General features: G+C 43.3%; 3 protein-coding genes across 5 annotated transcripts in view; 2 read left to right on the top strand and 1 right to left on the bottom strand.

Moving 5' to 3' along the window:
• Window positions 1-12,920, top strand: part of FAM169A (family with sequence similarity 169 member A) — a 52,200-nt gene extending 39,280 nt beyond the window's left edge. For both annotated transcript variants that reach the window (XM_075543045.1, XM_075543044.1), the window contains 5 exons: window positions 1,155-1,194; window positions 1,704-1,857; window positions 4,343-4,496; window positions 10,688-10,891; window positions 12,285-12,920. In XM_075543045.1, coding sequence (XP_075399160.1) covers window positions 1,155-1,194; window positions 1,704-1,857; window positions 4,343-4,496; window positions 10,688-10,891; window positions 12,285-12,833 — 1,101 coding nt within the window. In that variant the 3' untranslated portion in view covers window positions 12,834-12,920. The remainder of the gene's footprint in view (window positions 1-1,154; window positions 1,195-1,703; window positions 1,858-4,342; window positions 4,497-10,687; window positions 10,892-12,284) is intronic.
• A 4,016-nt stretch (window positions 12,921-16,936) lies between these two features.
• NSA2 (NSA2 ribosome biogenesis factor) lies at window positions 16,937-24,941 on the bottom strand. Its single transcript, XM_075541175.1, has 6 exons — window positions 24,785-24,941; window positions 22,962-23,149; window positions 22,726-22,876; window positions 21,597-21,776; window positions 18,005-18,197; window positions 16,937-17,151 (listed from the first exon to the last, which is right to left on the bottom strand). The coding sequence occupies exons 1-6, from the start codon at window positions 24,785-24,787 to the stop codon at window positions 17,084-17,086; spliced, it is 783 nt and encodes a 260-aa protein (XP_075397290.1). The 5' UTR covers window positions 24,788-24,941; the 3' UTR covers window positions 16,937-17,083.
• A 68-nt stretch (window positions 24,942-25,009) lies between these two features.
• Window positions 25,010-26,941, top strand: part of GFM2 (GTP dependent ribosome recycling factor mitochondrial 2) — a 43,335-nt gene continuing 41,403 nt past the window's right edge. For both annotated transcript variants that reach the window (XM_075541171.1, XM_075541172.1), the window contains exon 1: window positions 25,010-25,204. The gene's annotated coding sequence lies outside the window, so the exon portion shown is untranslated. The remainder of the gene's footprint in view (window positions 25,205-26,941) is intronic.

The raw sequence follows: 26,941 nt of genomic DNA, 5'->3' as shown, positions 1-26,941 counted from the left end.
TGCGCATAACCCACCATGCCACCAGGGAAGGCTTCGTAGGGTAAGGTTGGCAGATAACATTAAAAAAAAATTTTATTATAGAAATTCTTATCTACATGTTTTTTCATATTTCAGCTGAGCATGTTAACTGGAGGCACAGCGCTGAGCCTGACCAGCTCTCTCGGGAATGTACGAAGTAGTCACTGAGTGGACTTTGAAGGCAGAGCAGGAGTTCTCTGTCGAGTTGTTAGGATATTCTGCACAGTTATGGCACGCAGAAACCCACGGAGTGTAGGAGAAAATGGCATGTTTGGGGAACTGCAAGCAGTCCGGTCCGGTAGAAGAACCGAAAGAGAAGAGATCCCATTATAAGAGGCCATTTGAAGAAGACGAGAGTTGGTGTTCTGTGCACTGGTCAACCACAAAGGCTCTGGGGCCCAGGCACAGGAGCCGCATGACTTGGGATTTAGAAACATCACTGTCAGAAAGTTGGAGGAGAGTAGGCGGATGGGGTTAGAAGGAAGGCCACCAGCGAGAAAACTCTTGGAATGCGCCTTGTTGATGATATAGGGATGTACGAAAGCAATGCTCAGCCCACAGAATACGAGAGTTTTCAGAGTTAAACTTGGCAGGCTTTGTGACTGGCTGAATGAAGGGTAAGAAGAAGTCATGACTGCCTCACTGGCTTCTGGGTAGAATTGCTGGCCATCAGGCAAGATCGAGAGTGATGTGAGGGAAAAGGTGCAGAGTTCCGTCTGGTTGTGTTGGATGTGAAATCGGGGGAACATCCACTAGGAGATGAGACTCGTTAGAAACCGAGCTTTGGAAGTCAGGAAAAAGTTTGGAGAGTTTTAAATTATGTATTGACTTCATCAGCGAATAGATGTGAAGCCAAGAGAGAAGGTAGAATTATACCAGGAGGGCTTGTGCACGAGAAGGGAAGGCCGCAGAGGACTCAATACTAGGAGTCTGCAGTATGTCAGACCTAGAAATGCTCTCATACATCCACCGAGGCAACAGTATAATCTTTTTCATACTGTGACTTTTGTTTAAATGGATGTAGCAAAGAATATACAAATGCTATTTGAAAACATTTTAACCTGTGAATGAATTAGATTCTTGGTGCCGGGGATGTGTTTAAATCATTGGATTTTGATCTCTATCTCTTGTTTTAGATTGACTCCCTAAAAGATACCTTTGCCAGCACTTCTGAAGGTAAGACATTCATCAAATCTCTCCGTAAGTGTCTGAGACAGTATGAGCAGTGAGAGAGAGAGAGAGAGAGAGACAGCCAGCAAGTCAGTGTCCTAAGTGAGGACGTTTCCTGCTGAAAAATCTCGTTGTGAGTTCTCCTGGCACCACTCCCACAGATTTTGTTTTGGGAACCCTAAGGAAGCTGTGGTACCTCTGTCTCCCTGTGTCTTCACCTGTCACATAGGGACAGTCATGCCCACCTTATCAACCTCGTATTACGGGGAGAGAACATGTGTGAGAAGGGCTTTGCAAAGCATGGGATTGTGAAGAATGACTCTCGACAGAGTTACTTCATATTTTCGAAACACACTGATGTGTTTCTGTAGCTGGGCGTCTGTGAGGGAAAGGGTGGATCTTCCTGATGCTGGGGTACATGTACGCTGCCACAGTCTGGGGGGTTCTCTGTGTGGAGTCGGTGGCGCATTTAAAGGGCTTTTGCTTCAGGGCGGTTTTGCTGTTCTTCCCCTCAGGTCACAGTAGTAAGGCTCCTGTTTCCACTCGTAGTCGAAGCGGTCATCTCAAGCGGCCAAAGATTGGGAAGAGGTTTCAGGATCCTGAATTTAGTACTTCTCAAGGAGATGAAGAAAAGACTCCCCAGACATCACCTGCAGCTGCAATAAACAAGTAAATGTTTTAGATTTTCTTTTACTCTCGTTTACGTATTCTTATTGTCGTGTTATCGGTGTTGAGTGTGCGGGTGGAAGCCTTTGATGTAGCAATGCCCTTGGGTGTGGAAGATTGTATTTGCAGCCTCCTACGGGGTCACCGGTGCCACTGAGCAGTGTGGGGTCAGGGTGTCAGAGAACTCTGGCAGCGTTACAGGGAGAGCAGCTAGTGAACGGGCCGAAGAAATCCATAGATTAATCTCTCATCCTGGTGGTGAGGGAAACGATTCTAATGGTTTTATTGTCCACACTAAGTCCTTATCACCCATTGTGAACTTTGAGTTCAGTGGTAGCTGCTGTGGTTTTTGGTCATGCTAAGGTTTAGTTAAGTTTTAGATCCCCTGGTTGTGACTTTATTGCGGACTCACTTGGCTAGGCTCTGGGATAGATAGTATTTTCAAATTAGTGGTCACAATACCCAGTGCCGCCAGTTCCTCCAGGAACTTGGGAGCTAATTGGACCTGGAGAGCGTTTGGGTCAGCCCTTTATCCTATCTTCCTCTGAAGCTCAAAGAAGGCAAGATCTTCACATTTTAAATAAAATTAGATCTTTATCCCAGTTGTCCTATAAATTGTTCCTAAGTTACCCTTTAGTTAATATGTAGCTCTACTATGTTAGTTATCAAATTAATTTGCACAGGGAGAGAGTTAATTACCTAGATTTTATTATGTAAATGTTTTGATGAAAATGCGTGCTCCTGAAAATACATCAACACCATTGCCATTGAGTCAGTCCCTGCTCTTAGTGATCCCGTTTAGGGTCAGCTGTACGTCGTTATTGGAGAAGACAGTCTCGATGCTCCTCCGTGGGGTAGCTGGTGAATTTGAACCCACAGCCTTGTGGTTAGCAGTCGTAATGATTACCTGACATTGCCACTGGGGCTCCTTGGCTAAAGGCAAGAACTGGTAAATATTTAAGTCCAGGAAGTTGTGAAGAGAACAAGAGTTTAGATAGCTCAGCTGCTCAGTGAGCAACAATTTGACACATACCCTTTTCAGAAGAAAATGTCGTCAAATATTTTAAATGGAACATCCTAGAAATATTGTGACTGTTTGCTTTTCTTAAGACGCCATGCTTGAATGCTTACTCAGGTGCTTGAAAGCTCTCATGAATTCCATTCTGACTCAACAACCCGATAGGACATAGAAGAACTGTCTCCCGCAAATCCTCATGGGAGCAGAAAGCCTCATCTTTCTCCCGTGGAGCAGCTGGTAGTTTTGAACTGCTGACCTTGCAACTGGCAGCCCAATGTGTAACCCACTATGGTATACAAGACACTATTGGGAACAAAACAAGACAAGTAAAGAGTGTTGTGTGATTTGGGATAGTCCAAAGTTCTGTGAATGCTGGTGATTAGGTTCAGTCTAATTGGGGAAGTTCAGTTTGGAGGTTGCATTTGGATCAGAACCACAAAGAGAAGTAGAAATTCAACAAGGAGAGATGGGATAGAAGACTTTGTAGGCCCACTGCCTATTTTTCTAAATATAATTTTACTGTGAATAAAATACATAAGCTTATTATATATTGTGTAGGTTGCTCCTATGTTACAATAGGGAAGTTGAGTAGTTGAAATTGAATGACCTGCAACAGCTAACTTATCTGACCCTTTATGGAAAAAGTTGCTTACCCCTGATCTAAACTAGCCCTGTCCAGCATAGCTTCCCACAGCTCAGTATGCGAGTCAATAGCCAGTGAGGCTCTTGAGCTCTCGAGATGTGGCTCGTGAAGTTTTAGCTTAATTTTCCTTTTACGTAATTGAAATGTAAAGGGCAATGCTCATCGTGGTTGCCGTGCTGGGCCGCGCAGAGCCAGACGAAGGAGTATCATGAGCAAAGGCCCAGAGCTGAGACATGCTAAGGAGGCCTGATGTCAGAGGTGAGAGAGAAGCGCAGACAACTATCGAGTTTCTGAGCGGGGCCAACAGGCACAGGTGTCCCAAACTGCTCAAGGATGTGCAGGAAGTCAAGATGAGTTGGGAGGTGATTACGGTGTCCAGAGAACATTGATGATGGATGAGGATATGTTTGAAAGACATTTCAGAGGTAAAACTCAACCATGTAGTTTGTTCTTATTCGAACTGACAAGGACCATATTAAATGATTATGCCAGTGCTGAGGTACTGGCTGGAAACCCATGCTGTGCCGGGTCACCTGGGAAGTGCCAGTTCTGGGAAGACAGGAGTAGCTTGGAAGAAGGGTGTAGCTTTCACACAATGAGAAATTGTTGATGTTACTGGTCGGACTGGAGAACAAGCTGGGAAGAGGGAGCAAATTTGTACAAGGATCATCAGGTTGGTTTTAGACCTGGAAAGTCGGGAACAAGTTGTTCACCAAACAACACTCTGTGATTCTCCAAAGTGTTATCTTTGAAGAAAGCGTTTTAGGAATTTTATATTCATCCTCACTCTAACCAGTTGGAATGGCTGATGAATGGCCGTGTTTCAGGTTCGAGTCTGCTGCACGTACATCGGAGAGTTCAGACGACTCCCTGGAGGAGCCGGAAGAGAGCGTGGCTGAGTTGGAGGATGAGAGCGGTGATAAGGACACACAGCCAGCACCAGAAGGCCAGCCACGCCTCGAAAAGCAAGCTGGGGGAAAGGTACGTGAGCACCGGTGCAGCCAGCTGCATCAAGGTAAACGTGCGTGTGGGGCTTGTAAAGCACAGGCTCTTAGAACGTGCACCGTCGATTTCAGTCTTAGTAGAAATGCTATTTAGTCCTGAAAAAAGGATAGATCTTCTGAGTGGGCAGGTAAAATGTGGTACATGGATACCATGAACTTTGCCTCAGCCATCCAGAGAATGGAAGTCCTGACCCATGTAACAACGTGGATGAACCTTGAACACATTCCCAGTGAAATAAGTCAGCCACAGAGGTACAGATGTATGATTTCACGTATATGAAGTTCCGTATATACTTGTGTATAAGCTAATTTTTTCAGACATTGGATATGATGTAAGTCCCGGGATTTCCGTTGTCACAAACACAACCCCTGCCGAACTGTGTCTTTAGGAATCTCCAGTAAGTTAGAGGAGGTGCAGTGGTTCTCATTGAGGTGTACTTCCATGCGGAAGGAACCCTGGGGGTGTGGTGGCTGAACCCACCAGCAGAGCCGGCATTAGAAAAACACCTCCTCAGGGAGGGAGTGGTTGGCAAACAAACTTAAGTAAAAGCATGTGTTACTCGTATAAAATACGATGTCCTTTAGTGTATGTAAATATATATTTGCGGTCTGTTTCTCTCAGATTATACTGTACATCCCTTCGGGTAGCTGTGTCAGTCATTCAACAATGTTGTTCTTGCGAGCTGTCAAGTCATTCCCCACTCATCGCCACCTTCTGTGTAACACAGAAGGAAACACGAGCCTAGCTGGCCTGTGGCATCTTCACAATTGTTCTTGTGTTCAAGCCCATTGTTGCAACCACTATGTCCATCCACCTTGCTGAGCGCCTTCCTCTTTTTCACCATTCCTCTACCCAGCATGATGTCCTTCTCCAGGGACTGGTCTTTCTTGACAAGTCCAAGGCACATGAGACTAAATTTGCCATCCTTGTCTCTAAGAAACATTTTGGCTGTCCTTCTGAGGCAGATCCGTTGGTTCTCTTGGGAGTTAGTTGGTCCATGGTGCTTCAATATCCTCTCCCCAGCGCCATCATTCAGATGCACTTACTCTTCTTAAGCCTTCCTCATGCAGTGCCCACTCTCAAATCTGTCTGAGGCCCTTGGAAATACTTTGACTTGGCTCAGGCAGACCTTAGTCTTCAGATTCACATCCTTGTTTTTCAAACTTTCAGGAGTCTTGTACAGAAGATTTACCCAAAGCAGGCCTTTGCTGAATCACGTGACTGCCACTTCCATTAGCTTTGTGTTTGGATCCAAGCAAGGTGAAATCCTTGACAGCTTCAACATCAGCCTTTTCTGCATTTGTCGTGATGTTACCTATTGGTCTATCAGTGAGGATTTTGGTTTTCTTGACATTGAGTTGTACTGCATATGGAAGGCTGCAGTCCTTGATCGGCATCAGCAAGGGCTTCAAGTCCTCGCTTTCAGCAAGCAGGGTTGTGTTATCTGCACATCACAGGATGTTAATAAGCCTTCCTCCAACCCTGATGCCACAATCTTCTTCATATAATCCAATTTCTCTGATCATTTGCGGAGCATTTGGATGGAATAAGTATGGTGAGAGGATATAAGCCTGCTGCACATCTTTCTTGGTTTTTAAAGCATGCCGTGGTCTCTTGTTCTATTAGAATACTGCCTTTAGATCCATGTACAAGTTCAGCAGGAGCACAATGAAGTGTTCTGAATTCCCATTCTTCTCAGTTACCCAGAGTCTGTTTGGACCCACACAGATGCCTTGGCACTGTCAGTAAAACAAACATCTTTCAAGTGTCCTCTGCTTTGATCCAAGATCCATCTGACACTAACCATGATAGCCCTCTTCTGATTCTGGCCCGAATCTCTGGCAGTGTGGCAGTTACATACTCTTCTGTCAACTTGAGCAAAGGGGTGGAGTCTAGCCTGTCAGTTACATCATAGCCAATGATACCTCTGTGTGTGCATGGCCTTTACCTGAGGATTTGGGGAATTCCTGTCTTCTTCCCTCTGCTACACATTCCTGTTGACTAGCCACATGGAGCTATGCTGATGGCAGCCACAGAACTGGAATTGGAGGAGCCATGTGGAGACCCATACCAGCACTGAGATGCTTCCACCAGCACTGGATCCACAAGACTTTGCAACCACTGGCCTGTGAGCTTCCTGCATTGGGCATCATTGCGTGTGTTGTGTGAATCTGAAGAGGAATTTATGGATTGGTATCGGACAGATGAGCTAATATTGGACTTAGGGACTTGATCTTGCCTAGGCTGGGTTGTTTTCTTTTTAAAATTATTTTATTGGGGGCTCTTAAAACTCCTGGCACAATTCATACATCCATCTATTGTGTCAAGCACATTTGTACATATGTTGCCATCATCATTCTCAAAACATTTTCTTTCTACATGAACCCTTGGTATATATTATATATAACCCCCTCTGAGGTTATATTTTCATGTCTTACACCGACCACTGTCTCCCTTCACCCACTTTTCTGTTGTCTGTCCCCTCAGAGGGGGTTATATGTAGATCACTGTGATTGGTTAGGATGTTTTCTTAATGTACAATTACTCTTTGATATAAAGCTCTCTGATACATATATGAGTGTCTCTGGATTTGTTTCTCTAGTCTACCCAGACTAACACAGGTGGCTCTTGGACAGCACCGCCAGTCTGTCGGTTTGTGTACTGCAGTGGCTTGTGTGTGGCTGTGATGCTGAAAGCTATGTCACTGGTGTTTCAAATACCAGAAGGCCACCAAACGTGGACAGGTTTCAGCAGAGCTTCCAGACTAAGAACCACTGAAAACCTTAAGAATAGCATGGAAACATTGTAAGATACTGAAAAGACCTCCGAGCATTCAGTAATACATAGAGAATATACCTTTGTAGATCATCAGGGATAACTCCCATTTCAACTTCTATGGCTTCTTACCTTGATTGACTACGCTTTCTTCTTCAAAATTATCTAGTTTTTGGCTTCATAACACCACCATATTTTGGATTCTTGGTTTTCCCGTTGCCGAATGTGTGTGTTGGGCGAGGAGGTCCGGTAGGTGCAATTGTATACCAATAATAAGTAAAGATTATAGTAAAGCCATAGAGAGCATGAGAGATAGAGGAGAGATTGAATTAATGGAGTCAGACACAGTTCATGGTCACCTCAGCCCCGCTTGGTGGTCCTCATGGGGGGAGCCCAGCCATGAGAGCTGGAGAGAGCCTCAACTTTATTGCTAACCAACGGTTCTATATCCTTCGGGAAGCGTGGTTACAGGTGACCACACATCACAGGAAGGGGCAGTACAACAGGCATACACATTGTAAGAAGGGGATGTATGATAGGCATAAGCGTGTCAGGAAGGGGTGAGCGAGGGGTGTGCCCATCGGAATGGGAGGGACTTAGGGGTATACATGTGACAAGATGAGTGGACCCTAGATTCATGATGGTGGCCTAACCTTGGTCACCCTTGGGCAGGTTTCACCTGTCTGGTGTCTTCTACAAGGAAACACTGTCCTTATCAGAAGGGAGTGGGCCCTTCTTATTGTGGGATAAACAGTGGTGTCTGCTTGATCTAGATGGCTGATAACCTTTAGGGAGAATGACCCTGACCTACTTCCAATGACCTCCAAGTGTATAGTCATTTGCAAGCAGCTAACTTTGGCTTATATTTGGGGGAGACAACTTGGGAGAAATCCTTCTGTTTCCCACAGTGTGTGTGTTACTTCCTTTTGTTCACTCTTCTCCTCCTTGTTCCCTCATTGTGGAAGAGCCAGTTCTGGACGTTCTGATCTGTGGGTCATGGTCTCTCTCTTGAAAATGCATCTCATGGCTTCAACTGAAACACTGGGTGACTGTTATCCTCGATGTCAGTTCCATACGAAATTTCTCCTTAGACAGATGGCTTTGTAGCATCTTAAAGTAAAAATCATTCTGTTTTTACTGTTTCTGGATGGGATCTGTGTTTCACATTTTTCATTTATTCTCCAACCTAAAACTCAAGGGAGTGTCACGGCTCTCATTTCTAGTAACTCACCAACATTCTGCATATTTTTTCTTTTTTTTTTTCTCTTATATTCTACCTTTTAAAATTTCTCCCACCCTTGTTGGGCTTCTGATGAGTTTTGTTATAATTGCCTTCAGTGTGCAGTCTAGTCTGTATATATAGACAGATTAAATGTCTAAATCTCTGGTATCAAAATTTGTCTTGGGAATTTTTCTTCTGTGTGTCCTCAGTGGTCCCATACAATCCAGTCCAGTATTTCTGAATACGTCTGCATCCTTTCTAGTTATTAGACCATTACTAGAAATAACTAGAAATGCAAAGAAGCTTCCAAAAATTCATGGAAAAATTCAACCCAAAGATAATAGAATTTCCCCGCAAATTTTTGGAGGCCTCATCATATTTCATGTTACCTAGGAGTCTTGTAAATAGGCAAACATTCAAAGAATGTGAGAGGGTAACCCCGCCCCTCCCCCCCAAAAAATGGCATTTTTTACCCCTTTGTTTCCCAACATGCTGTGTATTTAATTTTATTTACAAAACAAACATTATCACCGTGAAGGTACTCTCTATTACACTTAATACACTGCCAAATCTTTGATTCCATTCTTGGAAACGTTTTTTCAAATCCATCTGTTTGCATATGCTGACAGCACCTCCCTCGTTTTTTTCTTCACCTCTTCTTTGGTGTCAACTCATTGTCCTTTCTTGTCCCTCTTCATTTGTGGAAATTAAAAGAAGTTGCATGGAGTGAGGTCAGGTGAGTAAGGTGTGTGGGTTATGCTGTTTTTGCCCCAAACTGGCACACTGAGATGGCTGTATCAGCAGGCAGTTACATTGTCATGGTGGCAAAACCAGTGCCGTCTGCCACAATTCGGGCCTTTTTTGCAGCACACTGCACTCTTTTCAGAACCTCTAAATGAAAGCTCGATTAACAGTCTGACCTGGTGGAACAATCTCCACGTGCACTATGAGTCGACCTTTTTGTCCCTTCAGGAAGTTGATGGATATCTGAATGAGGTTTGTCATCAATTGAGTTTTTCTCATAGTGCTGTCCTTTTACGCTGTCTGTGTTCAACATCACAAGTTTCTGTGGCATTTTTCCCTGAGTAGGAAACAAACTTTCATAGCCACATGCTGTTCTGTTAAATCAGCCATCACAAAAAAACGAGGTTCAAGCAAAATGGCGTTTACAAAAAAAATTCACTGTGACCAGAGAGAACCTTCCCAGGCGACACCACTGGGTGCACTGACCCAGAGTGAGTTGCCAGATGCTGGTCTAATGGGAAAAATGTGACCAGAAAACTTTGCCTAGAGGAGCATTTTTCTTTTTTGGGGGGGGGGGGTTGGGGGAGGTGTACCCCTCATAGTTTCAAGAATTTGGTGGTGTTTGTTATCATCAGATCAAAGTCTCACTACCATTGAATTGACTCAGACTCATTGCGACCCAGTAGGGCAGGGTAGAACTGCCCTGTGAGTTTCTTAGACTGTAATTCTTTACAGGAGTCGAAAGCCTCATCGTTCTGCCTGGTAGCAACTGGTGGGTTCAAACTGCTGACCTTGCAATTAGCAGCCCAACTCATAACCACAACGCCACCAACATTTCCATATTTTAATAATGTGTTGCAAGGAGCAGGATTGTTCAACTATGACCCTAAGTTGACTGGACAGTGGCCTAGCTGAGACCAGGGTCTCTCTTTCCAGCAAGAGGAACTGTACCAAACTCAACTTTCTGAGAGGAAACAGTGCCCCCTCTTCTGGTAAGGTTAACCGCAACTTCCTAAAGTTCCCAGAGATGTCAGGGTCAGCTAGCTGGTGCTCTGGAAAGAGTGGCAACGAGGCTAGCCGATCTCTGGTGGCAGTTTGCTGTGCATGTCCTTCTCATGGTTGCCCTAAGAGTGTAACCAATTGCAGGCAGGGCGCAGTCCATCCCTCCTCTGTCACAACCAGACACACTGTGCATCCCCAAAGCGCACGCTCCAGAGCAGCAGGGGTCTGAGCTCGGCATGAACTTCCTTTTCATGACTCTAAGCTTCCTATCTTGTCAAGTAAGACTGTTTAACCCATGCCATATGCCTTTGTGATTTCATTTTGAGTCCTGGTGCAGATGAGTAGGCACTGAGAAGGGACCTGACCTTTGATGACCAAGAAGTCGGTGTGTAATTGTGTTGTGATTTTCTCTTCAATGCCGTAGGAATCTGAATTAGAGCCAATGAATGGTGAGGTAATGGAGGATACTCTTAAGACCTCGCTTGTAACCGAAGAAGATGACTCCACTATTGATGTTTTGGATGAAGAATTAAAATTGCAGTCCTTAGACTCCAGTGAAGACTCTCTGAATCTTGTTCCACTGGTGGTAGACGCGTCCAAACCTTCGGAAGCAGTTGTGCAAGATAAGGCAAGGGGAAGCACCTAACTTTTTATACTCAAAGAACTTGCATGGAACAGGCATCGGGGTGTGTGCTGAGTTGATGCCTATGTTCTTCCCTCGTTTTAACGTGGAAACCTTTCAGGGAAACACGTTCATCTCGATGTGGTATTTTTAAGAAAATGAGTAATATTCCAAAAATTCACATCTTCATGATTTTAGTTATTTGATAACAGTATTGTTCTGTTTTGTGGACATAGAAAACTGTACATAGGATGCTTACCAAATATTTGATTACCCATTGCTTCTGGAAACTATTACTGATACAATCATTTTAGCTCGTTTTAATTAGGGTGAATAGTGAGAAACCACTGGATTACTTTAAAATGTTTTATTACTTTTGGCTATTCCAATTAAACCAAGAAACAATGACATTGTAACTAAGTGCAGGGGTCTAGGGCCCAGTCCCAAGTCCTCTTTGGCTCCAGGATTCTTCAAGGCCTAAAAAATGTTGATTGATGATTTTGAAGAATCTTGATACCAAGTTAAAATGTCATAAGTACTATTTTAGGTAAAATAATTATATATATATATATAAGGCAAAGCCCAATAGTCACATGAGACAATAATTTTGCAGAAATTTGGTTGTACACACAATACATATATACCTAACAAAAAGTAACACGTACTTGTCGGGGCGAGGGTGTCCCCAACATTTGAACGGGTCCTCAGGAGCAACTTTGCGACTGTGGAAAATATTAAAGACTGACATACAGACAGTGGTACACAGGGTGTCCTCGTCCCGTGTCAGGAATGAGAGCGAGTGTTTTCCAATGGGTATATATGATGGGGCGTACAGCTCTTTCATAAGGCATACCCCTCATACAGCTACTGTAATGTAATCACTAGGTAATGTCATAAGCGGGTAACATCAGCAACCAATGAGGTGAGTCATTGTCCTGACCTAGTGCTAGTTGACCTCATAACCCTGAGCCCTCCCCAGATTTAGCTATCTCTGATCAGTATCAGCAAGAGAGTTTTGCTACATCCCTTGTGGGTTGGCTGTAGAATCCGATTGCTTTTATCTACAGATAACCTTTCGGACACAGAAATGCCTCATCTTATATGGTAGCTCCTTTATGACATTTATGTTATGAAGGGGTTATTGGAGGGACCGTGTTCAATCATGAGACTGTATATCAAGACTTATTTCTATCTCGTAACCGTGAAAGTGTTCCCTGGCCCTGAGTCAGCTTTCTAGACCTGGGCTTATGAGCATGGGTGATTGAGCTGCATGGCATTCTCATCCAGTCCCGCAGGTTACAGCACGTACTGAAGTTTTTCTCTTGAAGTTCAGGATCATCCATTACACATTGGTGTCTGTGTGAGACGCTTATTTGCTGACCAGCTTTTTTATTTTCAGAGCCCACATATAACCGATTCGGCACCGTTGGCAGAAGAAAGTGCATCTGAGGACAAAGGGCACGCTGAAGAGAAACTGCCACTAGCCTCCCGAAAGAAAGCCCATTTAGGGAGTTCAGACGATGCGGCCACTACCCCAAATGAAGAGAGATCTGACAGTGGTTTCCCAAATTCTGTGGTAACGGAGTTTTCTGAGGAGTCGATATCTGAAAATGTATCCCCCAACACTGCTTCCTCAGTGGAAGACCCGGGCGAGGAGGGTGTCTCGGAGCCCCAGGAAACCTCTCTTGCTCTTCAGCAGAGCTCGTTGATGGAGGTTGAACTTGAAGATGTGCCATGTTCACAGACTGCAGGACAGAAGAGCCAGTCGGAGGAGCAGTCGGAAGCGTCTTCGGAGCACCTGGATCCGTGTCCCCCGTCAGCAGACAAAGCTGTGGATAGCAGCTCCGAGGAGACAGAACTGGAAGTGCCTGTGGTGGACCGGCGCAGCCTACGAAGGAAGGCCAAAGGGCATAAAGGACCCGCGAAGAAGAAAGCCAAACTAACTTGAGGGAAGAAAGGTGGATGAGCACTTCCCTCCTTTGTAACATAGAATGGTTGTTTTTTAAAATAAGGTAATTAATAAATGCACCCGGCACAGGATGGAATTTCCCAAACGTCAGTGTGAACTTCTCCACTCTTAGAACATAGGTAGGGTTCTCCGTTCTTTTAAATTTTTTTTCAGGCTCTTTTGTTGTAAACACAGTATTTTATTTTTGTTAACCAGACTTCAATTTAGGGAAGTCAGATCAGACTTTATTTTTATCTTTAGCCGGTGGGGGCATCTGACCACTCATATTTGACAAAAATACCCATTAGAAAAATCCTGTGCAGGTGGGCTTCCCGTTATGTGGAAATATCACAGAAATCTTTCCTAAGGGTTTTCTTAGCAAACTTGGTGATTGGTTTTATGGTAACCATGAGGCGTGCACGCCTCAGTTAGAGTCAGTACAACTTCAAGTAAGAGGCTGTTAACAGGTGAGACTGATTGGAGTCGGAAGTGGTTTCCTCTTGTATTTCAGTGTCTGCGGGCAGGCATCCAGTGTTTCCGATTCACTTCATGTTATCTGATATTAATAGTACTGCTGGGACGGACATCTGGTACGTAGGCAATATAATTTAGTTTTATTTTCAATATTAATTTGAATTTAAAAACTTTGATCTCTGCATATTCAGATGCTGAGTACATCTTGACTCTACCTGGTAAACATCCCAGTGAATAAAGCTTTGGAATCTAAAGTGCTGTAAATTGGACTAGCTGATCCTGATCACAAAGATAGATCTATTGAGCCTGTCCACGCCCAGCTAACACCTCTATTGGAGAGTGAGGGCCCCTCCTAAGGCAGCTTCTTCATCTCCCCTCTAGGATCGGCTTTCTCAGGAGGGCTTCCAGACTACGCCCTTAGCCTCCGTTGTTGGGGGAAGTTTGGGCTTTGCAGGAGTAATGCGGCCCTAGGAGGCATAGTCAATCACAAGTGCTTCTATTGAAGTTGGCGGCTTGATTCGTGTGGTGACCTAGCCTCTGTGTGTGCCCCTGTGCTGCGATCGCAGAGGCCCGTTCCTAGGGAATGTAAGAAAAAAATCCAGCTGTCAGCTTTTTGTAATTAAAAAAAAAATGAACCGAATGGTTACCCATGATTCCAAGGAGACTCCACAATCCTACTCTTTGGAAGTAGTAAGTATATTTATATTTGCACTGAAGTTGTAGAATGCTTTGATCCCATTTATATTGTTTTAAAACAGCTTGGTCTTTCATATATATATATATGGTTTTGTGTCATTGGAGGTAATGCAGATTAATGGTGAGTTGTGGCATTATTCGAGACAGCTAGGTGATGTCACATCAGATTTTATTTTTGGAGTTTGGTCTTTTGATAATGCCTAGTTTTAACATTTTGTAAGACGCAATTCAAAGTAGCAACCCTAAGGTTTTGAGTCCTGGGTTTGTTATTGGTTAGAGATGAGTCAGGTTACTTCAAAGGAATAGTAAATGTCATCTGGCCAGTTGGTTTCTAAGCAAATGCTAAGTGGAAGGAAAGTCTTGTCGAATGTTGATGCTATTTTTACTCATTTTGAGATTCGTTTGTATCAAAGGGGTCTAACGATTCTGTTATTTTGCTTCAGTAAATTCTTAAGCTTTCCAGTTCTTGGAAGAGATTGAAAAAACCTGTTCAAACACCTTTAGATTATTTACTTTTTACTTAGATTGCTTTTTTTTAATGTTTTCTTTAAAAATTATTTTTTTAAAGATTGAGTTTCAATTATATAGTCCTTCAGTTTACAGAAACCAACAGCTATTCATTTATGTGACCACTGGGGGGTTAAGCAGGACCCTTATTCTTAAAACTGTAAGTGAATTTTAAACAATGTGAACTTATTCAGCACTCACGCACACAACGCTCTCATTATATCTGACAAGAAAATGTTTTGTAATGTAAAGATAGTACAGGAGAAAAGTGAGGTCACATGAAAAACTTCATGTTAGTGATATTTAATTAACGAAACCTACCATAAGTAGTCTAAACAAACTTCATCAGATACTTTTGTTGGTTTGCAGGCTATTAAACTCTCAGTATTACAGATGAGTGGAATTTAATTTTAACTAGCTAATCTAGTTGTTCAGTGGTCACATTCTAGGCCTATGTGAACTGTTTTTTCTGTTTAGTACTCCTTTGTGTATATAAGTTTGTGTATATAAGATCTTAATTTCTTTGTGCAATATATAAAACAGAAGTTAATGGCAAAATTTTAGTTCTACTTTCAAGTTTTAATTGCTAGACATCCAGAAGCTAGTATAAAGAGCTGAATGATTCCTTCTACAAATTTTAAAGGTCTGAGTCTAGTACAAGTTTATTATAAAACCAAGCAGCATGACTTAGGTTGTCCACCTTCTACTACTCAAAAAACATATTCAATTAAGGTGTTTCTACTCAAGGTAGAAAATTATGGCAAAGATGAACAATTGCTAGTGACTAAGGTTCCCTTTTAGCAGACTACCAGAGGAGTAACTTAAAAGTGGTCTCATGACTTTAAAAAGTTTATTTATGAAGATTTGTTTGCATCAAATAAGCATTTCCCCAATATGTAAGCAATCGGTTCTTATACTCTGCTTTACCTTTTGGCACTACCACCCTAAGGTTTGGTCACACCAGCAAACAGAGCTATTGATGTAAATAATTTATACTACGACTATTCATCTGTGAAACAGCCTTCTAGAAATTCTGCATTTCATGTCCTCCTGTGGCAATATGGTGTTTACGGAGTGGTCCCGTCTTTCATGAGTGCAGCTAGTTACAAGTGTTATGCTTAGGTTTGCCTACTTACTTTCGAGGTTTTTGAACACAAAGAAGGTAATTTGCTTTTTAAATACTGGTTCTAAAAAGTGGCAAGCCTCAGTTCTATAGTACTTGCTTACCCGAAATTTTCTTCTTTCATCTTCTAAATCTTAACTCATTCACGCCACCCAATTCAAATATAGTGACAAAATAATTTGTTAAAACCTAATTGTGAAGAAAGGTTCAGCTCCTGTATCATCCTAAAGTGCTTGTTTTATCTTACTGGGTATCATTTCCAAGGCGCTAGCCTTGCCTCTAAGTTGTCTGAGGTGATTGGTAAACTTCCACAGTGGCAAGTCTTACTGGAGTACTTGTCTTTTTTGTTTCAGTACTAATTAAAACTATTTTGTGATTGTTTCCTGGTCTGTGTTCTGAAATTTGTTCCCCTAATTTAATTGAAGATGTGTTTAAATACTGAATTTGCGTAGACATGGAATGATTTTGTTCAAGGCATAATCACATTGGTTGTACTTTGAAGACAGATTTTAAAAAATAAACAACTTGAAACAGATGTCGTGATCGCAGGTTCATATGCAGACACCCTTGAATCTCAGTGTAATGAACCCTATCTATTCAGATCACAAGCGTTCCCTCAGGCTATAACCCTAAAATCTGGCCTGTTCCATATTACCGAACTGCAATGAAAGGTTTGGGGAAACTATTTCAACTGGAACTATTTAAATCAATTAACATTCTGGAAAATGTACTACACCCAAAATCTGGATAAAAATTTCTTTGTGTACAAACATTTCAATATTTTTTTCCTTCTCTTTTTTACTTGTAGTTAGAAGCATAGTACCATACACAGATAAAAATATAGCTCCATTTCTCTGTAAATGAAAAGGGGAAAAACTTAAAATGCCGACTGGTAGCTGGTTATATAAAGGAGGATTAACCAGGGAGAGGAAGATGTAAGTCAGAATTCTCCGCCCTGTCTTTTAGTACTTTAGTGAAACCCTGGGGTGGTGTAGTTAAACACCCCCCTGCTGAGGCCGCCTAGAGGCGCTTTGGAAGACCAGCCTAGTGATTACTTCTAAAAACACCCCTTGGAGCACACTTCTATTGACATGGGTTTCCATGATTGGGAGCTCCTTAGTTACCAGCATGTATGAAATAACAGTGGTCCTTTTTCCAAGTCACGGCACATTTGCATTGCCGAGTACCTGCTCATCCCATGGATAGTTAAGTTAGGTCTGTGCAGAAGTTCATTTCTACGGGGCTCTGCTAACATGCAGTCTTATGAACACCTAAGCGCCAGAGGTGTAAAAATAAAAGACCATTTGTACGACGGGGTCATTTTAATGGTTTGCTTTTCTTATAAATAGTTCTGCTGATGTCAGTCAGACATGTAAACTGGGTAATAATGGTGGGTTTTCTGATTCATTGTCATCCTCACAAATAAAGGGGTCCCTTGTAGAGAGTGCCATCAAACCAGCAGGACTGCGTTTATGCAACCATCGTTTTCAGGATTGTTGGTAACCTGGGCATATTTTCCTAGGGAAAACATAAACAAGGATATTAACTGATCAAATTAATTTTAAGTAGTACATCATTTGCCTACTATATTTGTAATGACATTTGAGAGACTGAAAATGAACCATAAAAGGATAAATGATATTACCAAGACCACACTTCAATTCTAAATATAATTTTAAAAATAAATACTGTTTTTACAAATGGTCCATTCCACCACTGAAACATTACCCTTGGTGGGTGGACCCACCATTGCTGCTTTTCTATGATTCTTAATGGTAGTTCCCCAAATCAAACAAAACCACCCTAAGTGCATCTGGACTCAGCGAGAGTAGAACTGTCCCCGAGGGCTCTGGGCAAGGCTGTGCGCGCTGCGAGAGCAGGCTGCCACATCTCCCCGTGCAATGGCTGGTGGTTTCAACTGCCTACTTGATCAGCGGCCAAATGCTAACCATGGAAATGAGAACTACTGGGACACTCAAAACTGCAAATGAGGAAAAAATATTTTAATTGCTGCCTGACCCATTTTCATTTTAATCATCACTGAAGTAGTACAATTATGTTACAAGCCTTCCCCCACTGTTTATTAATTGTATTCCTTTTTTAAAAATCACACCCTGTATTTATTCCCTCATAATAAATTCCCCTCCACTGAAACGAACAAAACTCAAGCCACTAAGCCAAAAAGACAGCACTACATTCCTCATTACAATGTGTAAAATAAAATACTCTTAAAGAGATTTAGATCTGGCTTTCAAGTTTTAGCTCATTTAGTTTTACATGAAAAAGAATGGCTTGTTTTACGTGTTTCCAAAGCATGTGTGGAGTGGGGCGGCAGGATAGCAGAAGGTCCCCAATGTACGTGTTTACTTACCCCAAATCACCTTGCCTCCTTGCGTCACCAGGCCCAGCTCGCTCACATTCACTTCAATGACGGTCCCTTTGGTAATAACACCCAGCGTTGTGTACAGTGGGGATGAGGGGTTCTTCTTGACACCAAGTATTGGTAAGCAAAAGGTGGCTTTGAGTTCAGGGTGCGTAACATGTGCCTTCTTGAAACGTAAGCCCTAGTAACATAAGAGAATGTTTGTGTCCAAAATGTTCAACACGATGATGGGTACTGATCCTATTTGTCAAATTCACTGACAGCTTCAACTTGGCCCTTAATTGCAGGGCACTAAGCCAATTCATGACACAGTGAAACAGGAACAGAAAACAACTGTAAACATTTGGATGACCCGTCACAGTAAACAGCATGGGAAAAATGCCTGGTCAAAGGCCAGGGAAATCTCCAGAAAGGCTTAGCGGGCCTTTTCAGCAGCTTGATGTGTGAGACTGGGTGACTACTGACAGGGCTATGGAGGGCCACCCACGTTCAAAGTACGGTCCAACCTACAGTCCTAAAAACACACATTAGTGATGAAACAAGGACTTGGCATATCAGATGAGCGTCTGAGTTAAATGCAATTTGGCTATGGGAGCCCATCCCTAGGTCTTTAGGTTCCTCAGCCGCACTGCCTGATGAAAAAGGTGGACTGCACACTGTCTTTTCACCGATGGTACTGCTGGTCAAAGACTGAGAAGCCCTGCTGGTTGTAGTGAGTTACACGCTGGGCTGCTAGCCACACGGAAGACAGTTCAAAACCACCAGCTGCTCTGCAGGGAAAAGATGAAGCTTTCTACTCCCATAGGTAGAGTTATGGTCTCAAAAACCCACTGGGACAGTTCTACCCTGCCCTATAGGGTCACTATGAGTAGGAACGGACTCTGGCAGTGAGTCTGGTTGGTTGGTTTGGTCAGAGATTGCGGAGTGGCCAGAGTTCTGTTACAGAGACCAGTCCTCTAGAAATGTGCTTTTGGGGTGTAACACTAGAAGTCACAGCAATGATGGTGCCCAGCTATCAAAAGATATAGCATCTAGGGTTTTAAAGGATTGAAGATAAACAAGCAGGCATCTAGATCAAAAACAAGAAAGCCCAATGGAAGAAGCACACCAGCCTGTGTGATCACAAGGTGCTGAAGGGATCAGTTATCAGGCATCAAAGAACAAAAAATCATTGTGTGCTCACCTACATGATACGATCACTGAAAACAAATGGGTGCATAAGCAAATGTGAAGAAAGCTGATGATCCCCAGCTTTCAAAAGACATAGCATCTGGGTCTTAAAGGCTTGAAGGTAAACAAGCGTCCATCTAGCTCACAAGCAACAAAGCCCACATGGAAGAAGCACACCAGCCTGTGTGACAATGAGGTGCCGATGGGATCAGGCATCTAAGAACAAAAAAGGGGGAGTGTAGATTGGGGACCCAAAGCCTATCTGTAGGTAATGGGACATCCCTTTATAGAAGGGTTGCAGGGAGGAGACAAGCCAATCGGTGCAGGGTAGCAACGATGAAGCACACAACTTTCCTCTAATTCTTAAATGCTTCCCCTCCCTCCCCCCTATCATGAGACCAGTTCCACCTTACAAATCCGGCTAGACCAGAGCATGTACACTGGTACAGATAGGAACTGGAAACAGGGAATCCAGGGTAGATGATCCCTTCATGACCAGTGGTGAGAGAGGTAATACCAGAGGGTGGAGAGGTGGGGAAGAAAGACGGACAATTATAAGGATCTACATATAACCTCCTCCCTGGGGGACGGACAACAGAAAAGTGGGTGAAGGGAGGGAGACATTGGACAGTGTAAGACATGACAAAATAATAATTTATAAATTATCAAGGGTTCATAAGGGGGGGTAGCAGGGAGGGAGGGGGTAAAATTAGCTGATACCATGGACTTAAGTGGAGAGCAAATGTTGAGAATGAGAGCAACGAATGTACAAATATGCTTGACACGATGGATGTATAGATTGTGCTAAGAATTGTATGCACCCTCAAAATGATTTTTAAAAAAGCCACAGCGTTTTGTAATCTATTAAATTCATTTTTTGGCCCTATGTAGAAAGGTGGGCTTAAACCAGTTTCTTAGTAATGGACACATTAATCAAGTTTACAAGAAAGATGGCATTCGGGATGACACCTGACTAATTCACAAGGACTCTGCCAAGTTGCAGTGAATCAGTTACCGTATATACTCGAGTATGCAGAACCAAATATCAGCCAAGGCACCTAATTTTACCACATAAACGGCATTATAAATGTAACGAAAAACTCAGCTTATATACAAGTATATATGGTAAGTTTGACTCCTATTTTTTGCTCTGTAGAATTTGGTCACTAAAAAATATTCAGAAGATTATAAACATGAAATAAAAACAAGGGGTGTCCATAATGTGATCTTGGGCAAACATTTTGGCAAAGGGCTGGATAAAGATTATGTAAATGAATGAGCATGGCTTTAACAAAAACAAAAAATCGGGTAGTTTATGGGCAATTAAATCCCTTAGAAATTACCTGGTTTGAGCACCAGATTCATAGTGCCAATGTTTCTCTGCAACTTTGCTTTTCTAACCAAGCTAGATTACGATTTAGGAGAATAAGTCCGTTTCCTTACAGGGCAATTCAGCCTCTTTAAAGGGGGGAAAAAATCTTCAATTTCGGGTAGAGGTTAATACTTTTGGGGCATCTTGCAATCACTGCACGTTATGATCACTGCTCAATAAAACTTAAATTGTCTTTCCTATTAAATTGCTTTTAATGATTATACACGGAATGCTTTTAAAATAATGATGCTTCCCCTATCAAACCTGAGTTCTCAGGTGCTTGGGCAAGCTGTTCCCTCAGAAAGAAGTGCTCAAGGCGGAGAACAATGCCAGGCACACTGGGGAAGGGGAGTGTGCTCCAAACTCTGGCAGAAAACGAGCTGACACCAAGGGCTCAATAGAAAGTTCATGTCTAGAAAAGAATGATGGCAATATATGTACAAATATCCTTGATTCAATTGATGTCTGGATTGTTATGAGTTGTAAGAGCCTCCAATATAAAGCTGGTAGAAATATTCTTGTTTCTGCTTCCCATGAACTCTTTGAAGCTCCTTACCTTGTAGTAAGCATTCATTTGTAGAAAGAGTAAAATATTAGCTCATGTGCAAAAAAAAAATGAAGATTTTAACCTGTCATGATTCATTGACAATGCTATAAAATTTGTTTTTCTTCTAGACTTTCTTATGAAGCTGAAAACAAGTTTCTTTACCTTATTGGAAAAAGTGCTACGTTGGTAAACATTGAACTGCTAACTGAAAGGTCAGTGGTTCAAACCCACCAGCCACTCAGTAGGAGAAAAGTTGAGGCTCTCTAATCTTGAAACAGCCATCCAGTCAATTTGACTCATTGCGACCCCTGGAATTTCTTAGGCTATAAATCTTTGTGATAGCAGAACGCCTCAGCTTTCTCCTATGCAGCAGGCGGAGGGTTTGAACTGCTGACCTTGTGGTTGTAGCAGTCTCATGAACAGCCCTATGACACCGTTACCTAAAGGGGTCCACGGGAACTAACATTTATGCACTTTAAAAAATGCCTCACCATTGGTCTGATGAATCGTTCATACTTCGGTGGTTTCCGTGTAAAGCCATCCCCAACAAAGCAAACTTTAGTAACCATCCTTTTCCATGCCTTCTTTTTCCTCTTTCCTGTTCGAATAACTTTAAGGACTTCAGTTTCTCCCTGGGCACGGACTTTGGGCAGAGGGACTTCCCATTTCCCCTAAAAACAGATCACAGTTAAAATTCAATGTTAATATCCTTTAGATTGAGAGTAGCACATTGACTTTTAACTAACCATTTCAACATAATTTTGACTCATTTGCTTATTCTAGAGAGCAACAGCATTAACTGCCTCATAAGCTCCAAACTAACCAATGAGTTTTTGCTATAAAACTACTATATTCAATGGCCCTTGGCAGAAAGAAGGTTCTCCACCCCTGCGATAGTCACTATGAGATGGAACGGACTTGATGGCAATGGGTAACTTTTCTAAGTATAAAAAAGACAGACTGCCATCGAGTCGATGCTGACTCATTGCAATTCTATGGTTACCCTTCTTAATTATAGCTAATATAAATTCTGCTGCCACCTGCATTTCTGTTCATCTATATGGCTTTAAAATAACTACAGCCCCTTCTAATTTTTAATAAGCGAGTAAACCAATTTAGTACCAAGCGTTAACCATAGGCATATAAGAATAAAAACTGGTGAATTTTTGTTTAAATCACTTAGTCAAATAATTTAGAACAGTGGGAAATCTTTTAAACCAATCTTATTTAGCATGGCAGGGTGGCAAAACTAAGTTCTCCATATACCATAGTGCTTGTCATAGAAACCAGCCAGGACATAGGTGTTTGGAATTCAGTTGATCAATTTTGTTTAAAAATTTTTTTAATGTAAAGATAGTTGGCATTCTCAAACGAAGCAGAATCAAAACACTGTTAAATGTTAAAATCTGGTGATGAAAAAAACCCCCAAACTCGAATATTTTTACTTAACCATTTCATATCAAATAAAGAGTTATTACAAAGCTTCCAAACACTTAAAAATGGAAATGATAGTTGGATTTCCTGTTCCACTTGGAACTCACGAAACCAACTAAGAACCTCAAGCTTGAATTTAAGTCATCTTAGCAGAAAAGAAAAAAGAGTTCGTTTGGGGCTGCTTACCGCTTTCTCTTTTCGTTTTTGTTTGATCATATTGGAAAGTACTTTAGCGCGAGACTGCCCCTCCCTGTCCAGCAGATAGGCAGGCACTGCGCCTTGTGGAGTCTTCTCGTCATTCTTTTGTTTGGTGTTTCTCTTTTCATGCATCTTGATACTACCAACAAGGAAGAAGATTGAAGAGTGAGTGAGTCTTCCTCGTGTCATTAGCTTTGTTAGGGCAAATAACTTTGACCACTTACGTCTTTTTCATTTGTATTTTCTCAGCGTGACGCTGCTTATGGTAGAGCTTAGCCTTCAGACCAATCATCTTTTTTGCCTTCTTTGAACGCTCATGAGCCTCTCGACTTTCCTTCTTCCTCTTTCTCTCATGGTAATCCAAACGATACCCATAGCGCTTACGGTGTAACTCGATATGTTCATTTTGTGGCTAGAACAATACAAAAACAATTTATTGAATTTTAATAAATACTAAGAATAATTCTAAAATGCACCCCTTTACACATTACATAAAGTTCAAAAGACCCTAAACCAAATGCTCACTTAAATAATACTATTAAGCGCATGCTGTAAGTTAAATACATTTCATCCCAGAAGATAAGAAACATCAAAGTTGACATCTACACTAATCTCAGTAAAAATAACTATATATGTACTGTTAAAGAGATACCTTTTAGGCAGGGGGAGACGTCAGTGTAATATATGACTAATAATAATAATCTATGAATGATGAAGGGTACATGAGGTAGGGGTAGTGGGGAGGGAGAAAATGAGCAGCAGATATTAAGGGCTCAAGTAGAAGGCAAATGTTTTGAGAATGATGATGGCAACAAATGTACATATGTTCTTGACACAATGTATGTATGGATTGTGAGATACCTTTTATATCAAAGGGATTGGTTTCATGGTAAGGCCCTAAATCCACTGGGCTATAAAAGAGAACCAATGCTACAATTCCTTTTGCTTCTCCCTAAACAAATATGTTTTTCCCTAATATCACTCTTTCCTACATTTAAAACGAAGTCAGTTTTATTGGCATATGATTTAAATATAAAACCAGTCCTTTGTGTATAGTTCGAGTTTTAACAAAATTTAATAACAATATTTCCATCATGGCCAAACGTTTGTAATGCTACTTTTAAGTCAACCTTTTCCCTACCCCCAACCTGTCCCTATAGTTGGGCCTTTTCCAGAATGAAATGTAACTAGACCTGACATGTGTAACCTTTTCAGTCTGGTTTCTTTAACCTGGCAGAGGCCTTTGAAAGTCGCTTTGCTGTCCCATGAATCCCCTCTTCACTATTGCTCAGCAGTATTACACTGTGGGCTATACCACCATCCATCTGATGAATACAAGTTGTTTCTACTTCCTGGTGATTGTGAGCAAAGCTGCAATTAATATTTGCAGAGTTCTTTGTCCTTTTCCACCAGCAGTATATGGGATCCTTCTTGTTTAATGGCCTGATCTGTCTTAAATGAATCCATTTGTATTTTAATACTGCAAAGATCCAACTAAATACTCCAAACCCAAGCAGGCATAACCGTTAATGCTACATTACACTCGGCGGGGCTGCTGTGTGTGCTGTCTGCCATCGTTATTACATCTAATTAAGAGCCACTTGAAAGGTATACAAAATGGCATTCTGCAGGGAAACAGATGATCCACCAGGGGGAAAACGTTGAAAGGGATGTGGCAGGTAGACAGCCCGGGAGCGCACGTCTCAACAACGTGGGCTTCGGGCTTCGCCAACCGCACGTGAGAGGAGCGGTAGGAATGCCTGCCGTATACAGCGCATCGGCTCTGAGGACAACGTGAAACGTGGCCAAGCCCGGGATTTAGAGGGTGCAATCAGTTCGCCTCCAAGGCGCTGCTCTGGCTACTATTTCACGCGGTCTTCCGCACGCGGTTTTTGTTTTCACTCCAGCCTACTCTCTTCCCTTCAGGTGAGAGGAAGACTTCACTTCCGCCTGCCACCCCCTACCCTCAGCCCTAGCGGCCCCACGGCGCCCAGGGCCCGCCAAGTCGAACGCCCTGCACCGCCAGGGCCCGCGGCAACGTGCTCACCATGGTGACGGCAGCAACGCCACCGGACGCAGTCCCGGGGGCGCGACGAACCACTCAATACTCCGGTCCCGGAGGCCGCGAGCCGACTCCAAGCCGCCCGCGACAGGAAAGGGTCACCCTCCCAAACGACCGAGTCCAGCAAGCGCCGCACACTGGTTCCGAGCCTCCCTTCCCCGCCTTCAGCTAGCTGGCCGGAAGTTGCTGGGAGGGGGCATTAGGCGTGAGCACCGCCGGAAGTTGTGAAAGGCAGGCCTGGCGCGGCTGCTGAACGGCGTCGCGGTCCCTGCCGTCCCAGCCGAGGCGCTAGTGAACCGAGCAGTCACGCGAGGCGGGAGGCTGCCGCGGACTTTGGCGCGACCCGCGGCTCCCTCTGCAGCCGGTCGGATCAAAGCCAGCTCTGGGCACACGGCCGAGTGCCAGGTGGGTTCCGGGCCGCGCCGAGCGACGCTCGCACGCTCCACGACCGTGCCCCGCGCTGGGCACCGCCGACCTTCGAGCCAGCGACACAGTCAGTGAGAGCTGGGGGTGGACGGCGGCGTCCGAGCCTGGGCCCCTTAGTGACCGCCCACACGGTGGACGCGTCTCCTGCACGTAGGACCCGGCGTCGCCGTAAGGTGTGCACAATTGAGAAGGACACAGAGCGTTCAAGTTTTCTGTATGGGGCTCAACAAAGCATGCACCCGCGCTCCTCGGCATTGACAAGTGGCAGGAAAGAAAGCAAGAGCGTTTTGTTTTCCGAGAGGTTGGTTAATGTCAGAAAACCGCGAGGCATCTCCTAGCGCTGGCAGTGTGCAGTGGCCATGAAAGAAATCACAATGCCAGAAAGCGCATCTGACTAGGAAACCGTGTCAGATGTTCTTTGGTGTTAGATTAAATTCAGAGCACCCCGTTTGCCGGAGGCGATGGATGACAGAGAACCCAAAATCCATCTGCAGAGGCCCCAGGTGGATGAAGCCTTCATTGAATTCCCTTTGATCTTTAAGGCCGGCCCAGACGCCCTGAGTGCCTCCATGAACAGTCCAGGGGTGAATAATCATTAGTCGGAGCTGACTGTCTTGGTGGGAAGTCCCTGGACCAATCTTGCAAGTTTTCCGTCTAGCATAGTGGACAGACATGCCCCAATCATGCCCGGTTCTCACTTCTGTAGGTCCCTATAACTGTGATGTATTGATCTGCCACCAATCATGAAGTTGTGACAGTTTCTTTTCCATGGTTTATTTAACTAGCATCCTGGCTGAATCATCTGATAAACCCCACTAGCTTGTGCTAATGGGCCTCCTCTTTGGGTGACGTGTCCGAATCTTTGTGTTGTCTTAGGCCACTTTCTAAGACTTAATAAATGCACTCCTTCATTTATATTTGGGATTGGGGCTTTTGTACAATAAAATGCCTTTTATTGTGCATTCTCAAAAGTCCCCTCGTTAAATGCTGGTTAGAATGTGATTCAGTTGTGGTGGAACCAAATAGAGGTACCCACCCCATCAACTGTCATCAAGTCAATTCTAACCCTTTGGGATAGAGTAGAACTCCGAAGGGTTTCCAAGTCTGGACATCTTTCCAGGAGCAGAGTGGCTGGTGGGCTGGAATTAGCAGTCATCAGCTAGCGTGTGAAGCCACCTGTGTTCTTAAAACTCACTGCCATCTCATAATGACCCTATAGCTCAGGGCAGAACTGCCCCTGTGGGTGTCCTGGACTGTCGCCTTGTACGGGAGTAGAAGGCGTTCTCTCTTTCTTGGGGAGCAGCTGGTTGTTTCAAACTGCCGTTCGAAGCCCAGAGCGTAACCACTACTCCAGCAGGGCTCCCAAGCCGAAAGGGTCCCTTAGCAGCACTAAAAGCCACTGTATGTCCCTAAGCCCTGAGGGCTCAGATTGGAACCATTGTTGCTTCCATCTTTTAATGCAATTTAAGAGTTTTCTGTGAAACAAGAAATAATGCAAGCTAGCATTTGTATCTAACAACAACAACAAAGCATTTATTTTCAGGCCTACCAAATTCAGTGTCATGCCTCTTCCTGGAATACACTTCTTCCAGGTTTTGCTACCCCCCTTACACGCCCCCCCCCACCCCTGCTCTAGGTTTTTACTTGGTGTGAGACCTTCCTTGATGCCCTTCCTTACCATGAAAAGCGCTTAATTGTTCTCCGTAGCACTATCAA

This window comes from Tenrec ecaudatus, chromosome 2 (assembly GCF_050624435.1).
Source record: "Tenrec ecaudatus isolate mTenEca1 chromosome 2, mTenEca1.hap1, whole genome shotgun sequence".
Classification (NCBI taxonomy): domain Eukaryota; kingdom Metazoa; phylum Chordata; class Mammalia; order Afrosoricida; family Tenrecidae; genus Tenrec; species Tenrec ecaudatus.
The sequence above is the reverse complement of the archived record's forward strand: the minus strand, read 5'-3'. Positions and strand labels throughout refer to the sequence as shown.